At 31.6% G+C, this 17,307-nt stretch overlaps 1 protein-coding gene across 1 annotated transcript in view; it reads right to left on the reverse strand.

Annotated features, from left to right (window-relative positions):
• LOC140450228 (uncharacterized) overlaps nt 1-16,097 on the reverse strand; it is a 29,262-nt gene extending 13,165 nt beyond the window's left edge. Inside the window, exons 1-2 of the mRNA XM_072543735.1 lie at nt 16,052-16,097; nt 2,606-3,973 (exon numbers count right to left, since the gene is read on the reverse strand). Coding sequence (XP_072399836.1) covers nt 2,606-3,973; nt 16,052-16,074 — 1,391 coding nt within the window. The 5' untranslated portion in view covers nt 16,075-16,097. The remainder of the gene's footprint in view (nt 1-2,605; nt 3,974-16,051) is intronic.
• Between the last annotated feature and the right edge of the window lie 1,210 nt (nt 16,098-17,307).

Genomic DNA, 17,307 nt, shown 5'->3' on the forward strand with positions numbered 1-17,307 from the left:
AAACTAATAAAAAACGTTGTATTCACACAACAGTAGTGAACCCTACTTCTTCTACAGCCCAAGTTGCGTCTATCTGTAGAATCAGTCAAAGTATAGCACATCGAGTGATGACTAAAAATAAATGGCATCCATACAAATCAAAAATTGTGCACCAACTTTCAAATGATGACCCTAACCAAAGACTTAATTTCTGTGAAAATATGTCCACTAAAATTAACCAACAGCCAGATTACATAACAACTATTTGTTTTAATGACGAAAGTAATTTTCCCATTACTGAAAATGTTAACTCACACAATGTAAGTTATTGGAGTGACATAAATCCTCACGACTTTCGTAAAAAACATATTTAATTTCCAGAAAAAGTAAATATTTGGGCAGGTATTTTGAGAAACCAAACCAAACCAATAGTTGGGCCTGTTTTTTCAATGTCACGTCAACTTAACCTCAGTGTATCTGGATATGTTACAAAATGCAATTGTGCTCAAAATTCTTGAAATTCTGGAAGAAAACCTAGATGAATTTGGCAACTTAGAAATAACCTTTCATCACGATGGTGCTCCTGCACATTATTATGGTGCAATAAGATGTTACCTAGATAAAAAATATCATGATAGAGGAATTGAACATAAGGTTCGATACAATGGCAAGCTCGGTTACCGGACCTTATACCATTAGATTTTTTTCTTTGGGGTATTTGAAATCTAAGGTTTACAGGCCATTCGACGTGCAGTAAATGAATTTTATTTCAAAAAGAACTTACCAACTATAAAAAAATTGCTTCTTCTCTTCAAACTAATGAAAATATTCCAAAAATATCAACACATGTTTTGTTACGTACTTTAAAAGAAATTAACTTTAGGTAATTGAAGAGAAAGAGAAATAGTACTCTTATTGAAAAAGAATAAATCATTTTATGGCGCAGAAAGTATCTGAAACAAATAGCAAATTTGGAAGAGATGGAAAAAAAACAGATGGAACGGAAGCAGAAGATAATTCTGCTTTTGTCATTGTATCGACAAAGATTAAATTCTTAGAAGGTAACCACATTGCAATTTCATCTTTCCTCCATTGAGTAGTTGGTAAACGTCCAACTAATCTAAAGTGGTAACTTGCATTGTCCATCACAATAACTGAATTTTTAGGTATGATTTCAATCATCTGTTCGAAATATTCTTCAAACACGTCTCCCTTCATCTGTTCATGATAATCACAGGTCTTTTTTGATTCAAACAAAAGTAAACCCTTCTTAAGAAATCCATTCATACTACCTATATGGGTAACAATTAATCGTCGACCTTTACCTGTTGGTTCCTTGAAACCAGTTGAATATCCTTCCAGAAATGCTTGTCGACATGTTTTTATAGTTTTGTCTTTCCAAACTCTCCCTACAGTATGCCCTTCATTAATCCACGTACCGTCTAAATAATAAATGTTCTTATTTTCTGTCCTCATTTTTTTAATTTTTCTGAGGTAGTGTCGTCCCCAACGCACCATTTCTTCGGAATCGATAAGCATTGACTGTCTGTCTACTTTTTTATACTTAAAGTTTAACTCATGCAAAACTTTCCAAAGTTTGTCTCTACTTATTGTGGGTAAATCGGAATCATCGGTAATGGCTTGTAAAACTTTATTTAAAGTTGGTATTTGTTTGTTAAAAAAAATGAGTGGACCATTCTACGAATTGCGTTTTTGAAAAATTAATCCACATTCACTTTCGACAATTTTGGTCTTCCTGGTCTCGGTTTGGGTGGTGTTATACCAGCTGATTTTTCCTCTCTTAAAATGTTATATACAGTTGATTTTGAATATCCCATTACTTTAGACGAAATTTCAACTATACTATCAACAGTATTGGAAGGATTGTGTTGCTTAAAATAATTGTAGACATTGAGGATAACACTCTTTTCGTTAGGTGATAAATGATTCAACTTTAATTTTTTAACTGGTGTATAACTCACTATTCAGACTTGCAAAAGACAACTGTGTTACAGTTGTAGATCTCTTCACTCGCTTATAATCGACTGAACAAAAATATTCTGATATTAATGAATGACTATTTAAAGACAATTAACCATTTTATTAATCATTGGTTTTCCAAACAAAATCGAAGTTCATGCTATTTAAAATAGTGGTCACATTTATCGGAAACCATCTTTCGCTAATCGACTTATTCTATCTAAACTATCAAAATACCATTAACTAAATACCTATTTATTTTAAGAGTGTCTTTATTTCTTGTTATTTAATGGGTCATTATCATAACGACAAAAATAACCATAAATAAGGTTACTAAAATAAATAGATTTATATAAATATAGTATGCTTTGAAAATGGTTTAAATATCTAATAAACCGAAACAAATAATGTAGTTTAGTTATCTGCTAACAATAGCAGGTAACTAAATTTTACGATAGTCCATGGGCAATGGAAAAATTTCTATCCCAACGTAAAATAAGCTAAAATATTGACGTTATACGAAAAGCACACGTACTATAATATGCTTAACTTTAAAATATGAATGAATGCTCACTGTAAATCAGTTGGTTAACCTTACAAAGTATGTAAGGGCGAAAATCATTAAAAATAATGTGAAATTACTTACTCATACTTATTTTTCTTAATACCATGTATTTTCTTTAAAATAGCTTCATCCAGATCGGCAGAATTTTTGTTCTTCTCATGGCGATATTTAATACTGACTTTAAAATTCTTTTTGCGATTTTTTTTAGAACCATCATTATCTTCATCATCTTCATCGTCTTCTTCGGTTTCATCACTTTCTTGCTGCCTCCCTTTTTTGTTTTTATCACTTTTTTTCTGATTATCATTACCTACATCATTGTCGTCATCGCCATCTTTATTTTCTTTGTTTTTCTCATTACTTTTTCCTTGTTGATCATCATCATTATCCTCATCGTCATCATTCTCATCATTACCAGTACCATCATCTTTATTGTTGGAATTTTCGTTATTGTCATCGTCTCCTCCAGTTTTTACATCATTATCATCGTCGTCTTCATCGTCAGTATTTGCCTCATCGTTGCTCTCATTTTCTACTGTTGCTAATTCCGTACTCTCATCATCTTTATTATTATTATTAATATGTAGTCCTTTATTATTTTTCTGGTTTTTTATTTCTTTGTTCGCAATATCTTTTGCAAATTCTTTCTTGTTCTTGCTATATTTATCATTATCATTCTGGCCTGAGGTCTTTTTATTTTTCTTATCTTTACCATTATGATCTTCCTCTTTATTTTTCTTAAACTTTTTATATTTTTTATCTTCTTCTTCGCTTGAATCTTCATCATTGTCATTTTTGTTGTATTTATTTTTTATTGATTTCGACGCTTGTACATCAACGTCTTTTATTTCATTTTTGCTTTTTTTAGATTTTTTATCTTTCCATTGACTTTTTCTTTCTTCAGAATTGTCGTTGTCATCATTATCTTGTAGCGAAAATTTTAGTTTTTTATTATTATTTCGTTTTCCCTTTTCTCTTGGTTGTTCACTCGAATCGTCCTCTCTTTTATTTGTATACTTTTTATCTCTCCCTTTAAATTTTATTTGACTATCGCTTTCATCATTTTCTGTACTTTCGTTACTTTCTTCGACAGTGTTTTTAGCATTCTTTTTATTTGCCTTGTATCGATTACTCCCGCCTTTTTTGTATTCATCATAATCTTGATCATCGTTCCCATTTATGTTTTTATTTTTGCCTCCATTAAATTTTTTGTTGTATTTCGAAAACTGTTCGTGATCATCATTATCATCATCGTCGTCATAATTTTTAATTTTTTTATATTTTTTACATTCTTTTCCTTTACAAACTTGTTTTTGGAAATCTAACTCTTTATCATTTTTTGATTTATTATCGTCAGTCTCAAGTTCATATTTTTTTCCTTTTTTATCTGCTTGTACCGACACTATTGCAAGAGTAAGAAACAGGAGCGCTGTTAAACAGACATAGAACCTAAAACAAAAAGAATACAAATAGAGTCTTGGTTATTTTAACAAATAATTTAATTATCAATTACACTCCGATGCAAAAAACGCAATTGAGAAAATTTTGGTCAAGTTCAAAGTATTTAAATTTTTTTAGTTTTAGCCTATTTTGATGATTTTTTTAGCACACTGTGTATAAATTTAAATTTTAATTTGGTGTAGTCAGTTTTTTGATAAAATTTTGTATTTAACTTATTATACGGTGTTAATTAAAACGTGGTTTTATTATCCCATCTTTGAAACATCCTGTGGAATAATGCCGTTTGCAAATTTTCATAAAACCTTATTTTTCGGTTGCAACCATGTCTCTTAAGCATTGTGTTTTTTGTTTCATGTCAAAATATGCCTTGATTCATGTCAAAATATAATTATGATTATTTTGGAGTTATTTTGTAATACAAGATGGCTTTGGTCACATTATGTCATATTGACTCTTACATTTTGTTTACCTATGATTAATCATGGTTCTTAGTGTCGAAGATTGTGCGAAAGCCGCTGCTCTGGTTGGAGATTGGCGAAATTATGAATTTGTGGCTAAAGTAAGACACACTCATCGCTCTACCATCCAAAGGGTAGTGGAACGATTTATACGAACTAAAAAAAAACAAGCGTGAAGCGGGAAGTGGCAGGAAGAGCAAAACTGCCGCTTTAGATGATCGTTTTATACGAGTCAACGCTTTGCGGGATCGTCATTTAACAGAGATGCAAACAAGAAATCGGCTTCAAGAGGTTTGAGACAATAATGTAAGTGTATTTACAGTTCGTCGAAGATTGCATGAATTTGGTTTGCAAAGTTGCAGACCAGCAACTGGCCCCAAATTACTTCCACGGCACAGAGTGGCTAGACTACAATTTTCCAGGGATCATTTACATTGGAATTTAGGACAACGGCGTAATGTTCTTTTTACGGATGAATCGAGATACTGTCTTCACTCATTAGATGAGAGATAACGAGTATGGCGTCGAACTGGAGAGAGATTTACGGAGTGCGTTTTCAGTCGCCGCGTTAAACATGGAAGGGGTTCGGTGATGGTATGGGCAGGAATATCGCAAGAGGCGCACACTGAATTGGTATCTATTGAGGGTTCGTTGACTGCACACCGGTATATTGAGGAAATTTTAGCGAATCACGTAGTACACTTTTCTCAATATATCGGCGATGATTTTCTATTAATGCAAGATAATGCGCGACCCCACTCTGCAATTTGTGTCACGCAACATTTAGAGAAAGTTGGTATTAATAAAATGAACTGGCCAGCGTGTTCGCCAGGTCTGAACCCAATAAAGTACGTTTGGGACATGATTGGTAGAAATAACAGAGGTCGCGAAGTCGCACCAGGCTCAATTAACGAACTTCGCTTGGCTCTAGAAGAGGAATGGCAAAACATCCAACAAGATGATATTCGCAACCTCATAAACGGCATGAGCTGACGTGTACAGGCAGTTATAGAGGCTAGGGGAGGCAATACAAAGTATTAAGTTATTTTTTAGTAGTTTTTTATTGTTATTTGTGTACTTAGATTAAGTTACATTTAAGTTGTTTTTTTTTTATGTTTTGTTATTGCTATCATTGTTAATTAAAACCAAGATCATGTCGTTGCTTTTAATCATTATTTAAATACAGAGCTTCTGGGTTGTCGATAACATTCCTTCGACATCAGTCAGCAAAGCTCTCGTCGTATTACAAATTAATACAAAATATTAGGTAATAATAGGAAAAGTCGTAAATTGTGGGTGGCAAAGTCATTTGACTCCTAAAAATGAACCAATTCATATTTCCACATGAAACTAAAAGCATAATACTTAGAAGGTATAGTTGCAACCGAAAAATAAGGTTTTACAAAAATCCGCTGACGGAATTATTCCACAGGATGTTTAAAATTAGGATAATACAGTCAAATACAAAATTTTATTTAAAAACTCACTATATTAAATTAAAATTTATAAATTTTTACAGAGTATGCAAAAAGAACATCAAAATAAGGCTAAAAATAAAAAAACTGAAATACTTTGAATTTGACCAAAATTTTCTCCATTGCGTTTTTTTGCATCTGAGTGTAGATGAATGTACCAATTAATTAAACCATTTGAATGGGATCCCCGACAAATTATAAAATAAATACATCTCGAAAGTAGAAATCCAAAGATTTCTATTGACGAAACCAAAATTCAGATTTTTGCTTTAATCTGTGCCTTATATAAATTTGCAAGGCAAAACATACGATGTAAAGATGTAAAAGATATGTATAAGATGTATAAGTGCATTTTGACGTTGAAACGTATAAGCGTATAAACATAGAAATTACCATTTAACTTATAAATTAATGAAACACCAGATTCCAACATTGCTAAAAATATTGCAAAGGCAAAGAATTTATAGGTATGCAAATTAATCGTTTTGGGATGAATGTACATTGGCCCACAAGAGGTCATTACAGATTATATATATATATATATATATATATATATATATATATATATATATATATATATATATATATATATATATATATATATATATATATATAAATTAAGGATCACTCGAAGAGTGGTGGGTTTTTCGGTCAAAAGGTGAAGAAAAAAGACAAAGAAGGTGGCTACTTCATCTATTTATTTGAAGACGTTTCTCTATCTAATCAGAAAGCATCATCAGTTCATCTAAAAAGAATAATATGAAAAATCAAACATCCATAGAGAGGTTAATACAAACATGTTACCTCAAAAAGACATGTAGCAGTCAATGGTATAAAATGTAAAGAAGCTTAAGATATTAGACATTAAATAGTTAAGTTGTATAAACAATCAATTGAAACTAAATACAGTTTACAATTTAACACAAACTTTGAACAGCAAAAGAACCATGTGGTTATTATACATGTAATTTAAAAAAAAAAGTATGTAAAAAACTTATGCAAAATATAAGTATTTGCTGAGAAACTAATAAGATCACAAGATCACCCTTCCAACAGTAAAATATTAATTTAGTTTAATTTTGACTTTAAGTAACATTATTAAAGTGGTTGCAAACTTTTGCAACCACTAATTTGTTTTTATTTACATAATCGAGGAATGTCTCTGATCTTGCTCAAGCTTCAACTAGCCTTGCTCAAAATTGCGATTTTATGTCTAATTTAACTGAAGAAGGTGTTAGCGATGACGATAGCATAAAAGACCCCGATTATATAGACGGTGATGGAGAAACTAGTGACAGCAGTAACAATAGACACAATACCAACTATTTGGGAGACAATAATAGTGAAAGTAGATGATGAATTACAAGATGTTCAACTTCGCGAAAACTTGATTGAAAATAAAAATGCAACTGATGACCAAATCAAAAAGAAAAGACGTTATAAGAAAAAAGAAATTTGGAAAGTAACAAAAAGAGTAGAGGCAACATTAGCAGGAAATGAACACGTTAATAAATTGGGTAAAATTATAAAAGGTAAAGCAATGAAAGCCCCTTGCCGTCATTGTCGACTGAAATGTTCAGAAAAAATAGCAGAAGCTTTAAGACAGCAAATTTTTGAGAACTATTGGTGTAATAAAGAAAATTGGGATTTAAAGCGTCAATTTGTGCGCTCGCATATCACCCTGAAAAGTGTAATACGTCATAGACCTATAAACCATTCTAAAAAGCTTATAGAAGTCAGCATTTTTTATTTTAAACTAATTTTGGCATAAAGTTAGATGAAGGTGTAAAAAAATTGATGTATGTAAAATTTTTTTTAAACACTCTAAATATTTCCGAAACACTTGTACGCAATATTCTTAAAAACGATAATATGGGAGGCTTTGTGACGCAAGATCTCAGGGAAGGTCATGAACCATTTAACAAAACACCTGAAGCAGTTGTGAATCGAGTACGAGACAACAGCCGTTTCAGTCGTTTCCTTGCTACAACAGTCATTATTCTCGATCAAAAACTGCAAAAAAAATATCTCAGACCGAAATTAAGCCGTGAAAAAATGTACAAATTATATACGTTAAAGTGTAAAGAAGACAATATTCCAAAGAATGAAACTGTTAAATTATAGCTGTATAAAAAAATTTCAATACCGATTTTAATTTAGCATTTAAATCGGTTACAAGAAACATTAACAATACAGCAAAATTATGAACATCTTCAAGATGCAGAAAATCGATACAAAATGGAAGCAAACGATAAAAAGAAAAGCAGACAATCAGCTGGGAAAACTAAAGTTATAATGTCCGATTTACAGAAATGCTTGCCTACGCTTTGTTTAACAAATAATTAAAGTTTTTACAAGCTTAAATTATAGACTATATGTAAATTTCACGATACATAACGCCACAGAAAATATATACATCTTATTGCCTTATATGGGGTGAATCTGAAGCTGGAAGGGGTGGCCACGAAATTACCTCGGCATTGACTAAATAGGCTATGACAGTTCTATCGCACACTAATGTGGAAGAATTGGTTATTTGTTCAGATAATTTCCTCAATCAAAACCGCAATGTTATAGTAATAATGAGCTACTTTTGGCTATTGAACATCTGCGCTAATTTAAAAGTAGTTGAACATAAATATTTAATGAGAGGACACACTCATTTAGAAGCCGACCAAGTGCACGCTCTAATTCAGTGGTTCCCAAACTTTTAAGCTCGCGTACCACACACGAAATTATAAATTAGTAGCGTACCACTGAACTGTGGTAATCTTTAAAAAACCTTGAAAATGGTAATGTAATAAAAACTGCAACAACTGTTTATGACAACATTATTATTTATTAATTATAGGAAAAAATACAATATACTCAGTGCGAAAAATGATGCTGCATGTTCGAGACAAGAGAGGAAATATCTGGCTAAGTTGTACTTAATTTCAGGCGCAAATTAGTGTCTATGTTAAGCTTGTTACGATATTTAGTTTTTATTGTCAACATAGCAGAAAATCCGCTCTCACAGAGATATGTGGTTGTAAATGGAATTAGAAACAGTAATGCTTTTCTGGACAGCGATGGATATTCATTTTTAACTTTTAGCCAAAATTCACACAGCTCTTCTTTGTTGAATTCCACTTGCAAAGCTCCATCGCAAGATAACTCTATCAGAGATTCCTTTTCATTTACACTTAAATTTTCACGAACACTATCCAGATCCGAAACGAATAGGTTCCTTATCCAATTGAACTCCGAATAATCTTCCTTAAAATATTCTTCAAATATTTCAACGATCATTTGGCTGTGATTTTTGATGTTATTGATCACAATTTCAATCACTGTAAGTTCATTTTCAGTTATAAAATTTTCTAAATTAGGAAAAGATGCTAGGTTCTCATTTGACACGCTCTTTTCAATCATTTGAAATTTTTTGATAAATGCTTTTATTTTGTCATTAAATGAAAATCTATTTGTAGATCTACCTTGCAAACTTAGATTTAAGTCGTTGATGCGATTGAAAATGTCTGATAAGTAAGCCAATAATATAAGCCAGTGTTCGTCTGTCAGTCGATTGCGTAATTCAAAATCAGTCCCCATCAGGAACAGCTGCACCTGAGAACGTAACTGGAATAATCTGTTCAGCATTTTGCCTCGCGAAAGCCATCTAACCTCTGTATGTAGCAGCAACTGAATATGGTTACTGCCCATTTCGGAACACAAGTTTGAAAATAAACGAGAGTTAAGTGCCCGAGATTTAATAAAATTTACCACCTTGATTGCATCTTGGAGAACATTTTTAAATTGTTCGAGCATTCGTTTTACTGCTAACGCTTGTCTGTGTATACTGCAGTGCATAAAAGTACAATTCTTAGCAACAGATTTTACTTTTGTGGCTACACCTTCGAATCTACCTGTCATAGCTCGAGCGCCATCAGAGCAGAAGCCAACGCAATTCATCCAGTCAAGTCCATTCTCAGCAAAGAATTCATCCAGTTTGTTGAAAATTTCATCCGCTGTAGTTCGTGTTGATAACGGCTCACAGAATAAATAATCTTCCTTAATTGTTTTATTTTCATGTATATACCGCACGTAAACCATGAGTTGAGCATAGTTCGTTACATCTGTACTCTCATCAAGTTGTATCGAAAAGAAATCGCTACTTTTTACATGATTGATGACTTTATTTTAAACATTTGATGCCATACTGTCGATCCTACGTTGAACGGTATTATTGGACAGTGATATCAGTTCTAGCTTTTTAGCTGACGCCTCAGATAACCATATCTTTTGCTGCAGGTAACAACAACTCTTCGCCAATTGTGTGAGCTTTTCCTGACTTTGCAATTCTTAGGCTAACTAAGAATGATGCCTCTACTGATTTTTCGGTACTACCAGTAAATGAAGACATGACTTTCTTAGTGGTTTTCATTTCTGTTAATTTTCGGGTGAAAAAATCCTTCGGTTTGCTTACTAATGTAGAATGTTTTGTGTTAAAATGACGATTCAGTAATGAGGGTTTCATACTTTGATTTGATAAAATTTCAAAGCAGATGACACACTGAGCGCGTGGCTCATTATTTACATCCGTCACCGTAAATCCAATATTTATGTATTCTGGGTCATATTTTCTAGTAATTTTTCGAATTTTAGTAGGTATTTTATCTTCTTCAATTACCGCACAATCTGGCTCCGAAGTGGAACTCGATGGTAAAGACTTTTTAACATCATCTTGAATCACTGCACAATTTAATTCTTGAGATGAACTTGGTGGTACATTATTTTGAGCACAAGGTCTTTTTACACTACTAAGCCACTTATCCATGTTAATTCAAATATATTAAACTTGACTTAAAACAAATTAGATAGGTAATTTGACGAATGCTAGCTGGTTGGACGTGCGTGCGGACGCTCGATAGCTTTGTCACTGTTTGACTCGCGTCGCGGTAGCCGAAAGATGCGCTGGCCAACAAAATAGGCGAAGCTTAATGCAAACTAGACGCGACGGCGCCCCCACGCGCCGTGGGGTTATTAGCTCAGTAAATTTTACTGTGTATGTCCTATGGCTGCTTGCGTACCACCTTAATAATCGTCGCGTACCACTGGTGGTACGCGTACCATAGTTAGGGAATCGCTGTTCTAATTGAAAGATCTATAAAAAAAACAGCCAACAATGCAGATCGTAACGCTTTGGGATTGGCAGCAATTAATCAGATCCGTAAGTGCTCAGGTGATTAAAATGGACAAATATAACTTTAAAAATTTTGAAGTACTTTACGCTCAATCTCAATCCCCATTCATCAATAAAAAGAAATATACTGAAATAATGATAGTTTTTTGATTTCAAGCGTAGTCTAATTTCGTGTAAAAAAAGACAAACCGACTATAATTTTGTACAAAAAGAGTTTTAAAGACATTAGATTCAAAGAATTGTACGTGGCTAGAAGAACAGCAACTTCGACCAATCTTCCAGAACAGTTACCACTACGTTATGAAAAACCGAAAGGTATAACACAAAAGAAAAAGGATCATTTACCAATACTTTTCCAGTGGATCCCCAGTCAGTTTCATGAATTTTATAAAAATTTAGTTCTCACCAGACAAAATGTTAATGATAGAGATGATGAATAAATATTTTTGTTTATCATTTTTTGTGTTTTTATCACAGTAGTGGCAGTATCACAATATTGCTCAACTAATATAAAATGTTACAATTATATAAATACATAATTCCATATATCTTCAGATTATTCATTAGATGCACATACTACCATTTACCTCTATGGTACTTTATATACAGGGTGGTCCTTAAGTAATTGTACAAAGAAAAACCGTAGATTCTAGACTTTAAAATATTACGATTTAAGCCAACTTGCTTTAATAAAATGTTGATATTAAAAAAGATACAGGGTGCTAAAGTGGAAATTTAAAATTTTATTTTTTGCTATAACTTTTACGTTTGTAAATATTTTTGGACAAAAATTTACAGGTGAATGCTTTGGAGTAGGATAAATTATAATTTTATACATAAATTAATGTAACTAATAGAGGGCGCCACGTATGCCACATTGCCACATGTGTGGCATAAATTTGCGCTTAACTTTTTTGCTCTTTCAGTTAGCTCTATTTGTGTTAAAAAATATTAAAGATACATTATTTTTACAAAGAAAAGGTATACTTGTTAGTAACCTGAAAATTTAAGCGTTTTCGAGATAATCGCAATATATAAGTCAGCTGCATAATAATTCTTAGTTTGATATTTGTGCGGTAAAGCACTGAATACCTGTAGATAAGCATAATTCATAGTTTATTATTATTAAGACAACTCAAAGATGATAATGTAACATCACAAAATTCTTTCTTATGGGTGCTTAATGTCTTATTGGAGAAAATATTCTTCATCTTCTTCTTTAGGTGTCGTGTCCGTATTTAGAAGTTGGCCGTCATCATGTTTACAATTTCCCTTTTCTATCGCTTCCTAAGTTTCTATAATGGCGTTCTAATACTTTTTCTCTATTGTAAAATGTTAAAAACCCAAAATATGTGGTTTATGCAAGATGGTACACCACAACATTCTAGAAAGAAGGCAGTTAGAACATACTTAAATACAACTTTTCTAAACGTTGGATTGATTGTGGTAGTCATATTCCTTGGCAATGTGGTGAGATATTGATATAATTATTTAATTCATAAAAAATCAGAAAAGAATACTTATTATTCATTACGTAAATTGTTTACCCATTTTTATTAGTACAAATAAAAACTAGAGCACATGTATCAAATAACACATATGTGTCTTGTTTCATAATACTTTTGCTACAAATCTAACCTTACAAACTCATCATTTTTACAAAAACATCATCGTTGGCGTAATAACCGATATAAATATAAATATAGTAAACACACAGGCAATTTAGTTCAGCATAATATTAGTTCGTTAGTAAATCATAATAGTCCATTTGTTTAAGATGTAATTATAGTTACTTGTAAGCTGTAACGTAATCATATAAATAAGTAATGTCATCGATAGGTTATTCCGTGTATATATAAGTAACCAATGAACGAGATAAATTACAGTTTAATGCATTATTTAACCTCTGCGACAAATAAGATGTAGTTCCATAATATACCATAAGATTTGGATATCTATCCAAAGAATATATTCATCCACTATAGATTATAGCCACCACGTAGCCCAGAATTGATCCGCCTGATTTTGGTATATGGTGCTCATTAAAACAACGTGTCTATAAGAATCCCATAAACATTCGCAACCTACTATGGAAAGAAATAAATACTGCAGCAGTTTCTTTAGAACCAATGATGCTATTTAATATGAGACGATCTTTTATGAAATATATTGACAAATGAATTAAAGAAAATGGTGGACATATCAAACATTTACTTTGAAAAAAGTTATGTTATTTAGTTTAACTATTTCTTAGTTTGGTTTGTAAACCAAATATTTTGATTATGACTTTAATTTAACATAAAAAGTAAAATGTTTGATGTGAAATCCTATTATTCTGTTATTTTGTCAAATCCTCTTATTAATTATCCTGCTGATATATTTATTTTATTTAATATTTCGTTAACTATTAACTTGAGTTAAAGGTATTTGTTACCAATATGATAATGTTTTTGTCTATTTTTTCTTCACGCCTGGAGTAATTGCCTTAAATCTGAATTATGCAGCTGATTGGTAAAATGCGATTATCTCGAAAACGGTAAGTTTTAAAGTTATTAACAGGTATACCTTTTTTTGTTAAAATAATGTATCTTTAATATTTTTTATCCCAAATACAAGTAACTTAAAGAGCAAAAAAGTTAAGTGCAAATTTATACCACATATGTGGCATATGTGGCGCCCTCTATCAGATACATCAAAGCGTGCATCAAATTATAATTTCGCATATTTAAAAGTACATAACTGTAAATTTTTATACATAAATGTTTACAAACATGAAACTTACAGTGAAAAATGAAATTTTAAATTTGCACTTTAACACCCTGTATCTTTCTTAATATCAACATTTTATTAAAGCAATTTGGCTTAAATCGTAATATTTTAATGTGTAGAATCTACTATTTCTTTTTGTACAATTACTTAAGGACCACCCTGTATATAGATATATATATATATATATATATATATATATATATATATATATATATATATATATATATATATATATAATAATATATAATACAATATATAATATAGATATACAGTATACTCCCTCTATAACGAACACGGTTATTACGAGGTTTCGCTTATAACGAGATACATTAGATGTCCCGTGAAATTTCTATTGAACTATAACCGTCTGTAGCGAGACAAATTTGGTTATAACGAAAGATATATTATAAATAAGATCCAAAAACGTGTTTTTTGGTAAGTGTTTTTTACGTTTTTAGTCGGATCGTGGCTATAAATAAATACCTTTTCAAACAGCCCCTCAATAAACTTAACTGCAGCCCGCAATAAACTTCTTTACAATGAATAAATACAACTGTTTCACATCTTTAGAAAATATATGATAGAATGATACTGGACCATTTAAAGCAGTTAAAAATAACAGAGTTCTTAAAATTGCAGAAGCAATAGTTTGTTATCCTTGAAAATACGATTTATACATTATGTAGTTTGTACAGCTTTTTTGTTCTAACGTATATCATTGATAATAAAAGTAAACAACTCTTTTATGTTTTAATTATATTTCATTGACAATAAAAGTAAATAACTTTTTTTCAAAAACGCCATTCAAACAATATTTATTAGCATCTTATATTGCTCCGAATGGCTTCACTATAGGAAGTTAATGGTTTAGAAAACTACAGATTCATATGTATGCACAGTATTATGATTGTCTGATATAACGAGATCGGCTTATAACGAGGTAATTAGTCTGTCATTTCAGTTCTCGTTATAGAGGGAGTCTACTGTATATATATATTTATATATATATATATATATATATATATATATATATATATATATATATATATATATATATATATATATATATATATATATATACGCTAAGACCAATAACAATTAAAGGAAATGAGGCTGTAAATGGTAGGCAGAAGGGCAATGTCACAGCATCTGCAACATTAAAGCCTAGACAGGCATGAATTTTACAATTACTAACAGCGGCACAGAATAGGAAATATTTTGATGTAGTGATCGCAAACATTTAGTAATGAAATGCACTAGAAGAAAGAGATAGGTAATGTCTTAACTGGAAACTTAAATTTATGGTAGGTGATTTTTACACGATTTACTTTTTTGTAGCGTAGTATCTACCGAATCCGTTGCTATTGTATCCCGTATTTACTTTATCACACTGCACCCCTGATCAAGAAAAAAGTATCGCAACTAAACTAAAGAGAATTATAAGAAGGGTAAAGCACATATAAAAGATGTGACAGATCTCCAGCGAAACGCTTGATAATGCATAAGCCACTTGAAAAGAGGTAAGTTATTGACTTTTGAGTAAAATAAAATTCACAAAGTACAGTTTATAAAAAAGAGTATAAGTTTCCTTAAGAAAAGAATAATAAGAGTGAAAATCAAATAATAAACATCAAAATCATTTACATTATTGACAGAAATGTAAGCGAGTTTTAAAAGCTGATTTATAGAAGTTGATTTATTTAACTTATTAGAAACATCTTTCTTTCTACAACTAGACATACCACTCACCTCATACTGACATAAAAACTTTTGGCACAAAATATCATACAGTTTTAATATTAAAGTTATTGTTCTGTCACGATAACTCAAAATCTGAACATCATTAATGCATCACCCATGACACACCACAGCACGTGCAAACATTTTATTTCTGCCAAAAATCAATCGAACTGATAGCAGTGATGTTTGATGTTCAGACACAATAAAATTCTGATATACACAGTAGTTATTAAAAAATTATCACATACGTAGATCACTTCTAATAAAATTTAAGTGTTAAATAATAATTTGGAAGACATCGTCTCTCCTTAATTTGAGACAGTCGTTGAAATGAGACAGTGTCTTTCTTGTCTGCTATATTTTTAAAATCTGGCACGGTGTTAATGTTGCATACCAGTGGTGTACACAATCTATAAATTACACTTTTGGCTAAATACCTTACCACGTCCGGTGTTTATGCGTCATGATATCTTGGCGATAACGCACGTACTACCTATTATAGTTAATAATTAATATTTACACTGATAAGAAATACTATCAAAATTGCGACTATTGTAAATAAAAGATTAATAATCAAATAAAACGAAATAAAAATAATATTTATATAATAAGCAAAGATATAGGTCTTTATGGTACCTACATTTTACAAGTTGTTTATGATTTGTACACATTCATTATTGCTTATTAAATATTTACATTTATCAATTAAAACAAGTACCAAAGGCATGAAATATATTGCAAAAGTACAAAACGTTTTTTCGTGAAGGTAAACTGAGAACATTTTAATATTCTGAATCTGAGAATCGTTTAACCTTCCGCTACCGGAGGGGGGTACAGATTGTACCCCAAATTCTATTTTTCATTAATAATTTTTAAAAATGTTGGAATTTTGTTTAACTGTTCTAGTTACTTCTCCATTGGGATGTGTAAAACCATATCCAACCATTTGTTTTCAATTTGACATATTTTTACCTATGAAAAGTGCAGCACTGTGCTTGGGGTACAAGTTGTACCCCCTCCGTCAACCGCGGTACAGTTCATTGTGGTCGACGCCACTGACTAAACCAGACGTTTTGCGCACGGCATCAAACCTGTTGTTTGCAATAACACACAAATCAGTTCTGTGGATGACTTAGTGCTAACATACCGTTTTAGTTTATCCATTTGTGATACACGATTTACCGATATGTCGAAAAAACTAAAGTTAGACCTTCGGAAAGAACAGGATCGTGAAACTGCAGTGCAGTGGTTAGAGGAAAGTGATGATGATTACCTTTCTTAAAGAGATAGTTTATCGGATGATTCAGATTTAGATGATAATTTAGAAGTAGCGGAATATGAGCCTGATATTCTGCAGGTAATTTTTCCTGATTCCACATTTATTTCCAAGAATGGTACAGTTTGGAAAAATCGTCCTTTACGACAAACTAGATGTCGCACAAAAAACTTGCTCGAAAAACCAGGGCTTACAGAAAAATCTAAAAATGTCGCTAAAATTAGTGATTGCTTCAAATTATTTGTAGATGAAAAAATTGTAGAGATCATCGTCAAATGTACACACCAGAAAGCGGAGAAATACTTTCAGGATTGGAATGGGAAAAATCCTAATAAAACAAGAACCTGGTTGCCCACTGGTTCAGTGGAAATTTATGAGGTCTTGGGACTCTTGATTACGGCGGGTGCGCTAAAAGCCAATAG

Source organism: Diabrotica undecimpunctata, chromosome 9 (genome assembly GCF_040954645.1).
Source record: "Diabrotica undecimpunctata isolate CICGRU chromosome 9, icDiaUnde3, whole genome shotgun sequence".
Taxonomy (NCBI): domain Eukaryota; kingdom Metazoa; phylum Arthropoda; class Insecta; order Coleoptera; family Chrysomelidae; genus Diabrotica; species Diabrotica undecimpunctata.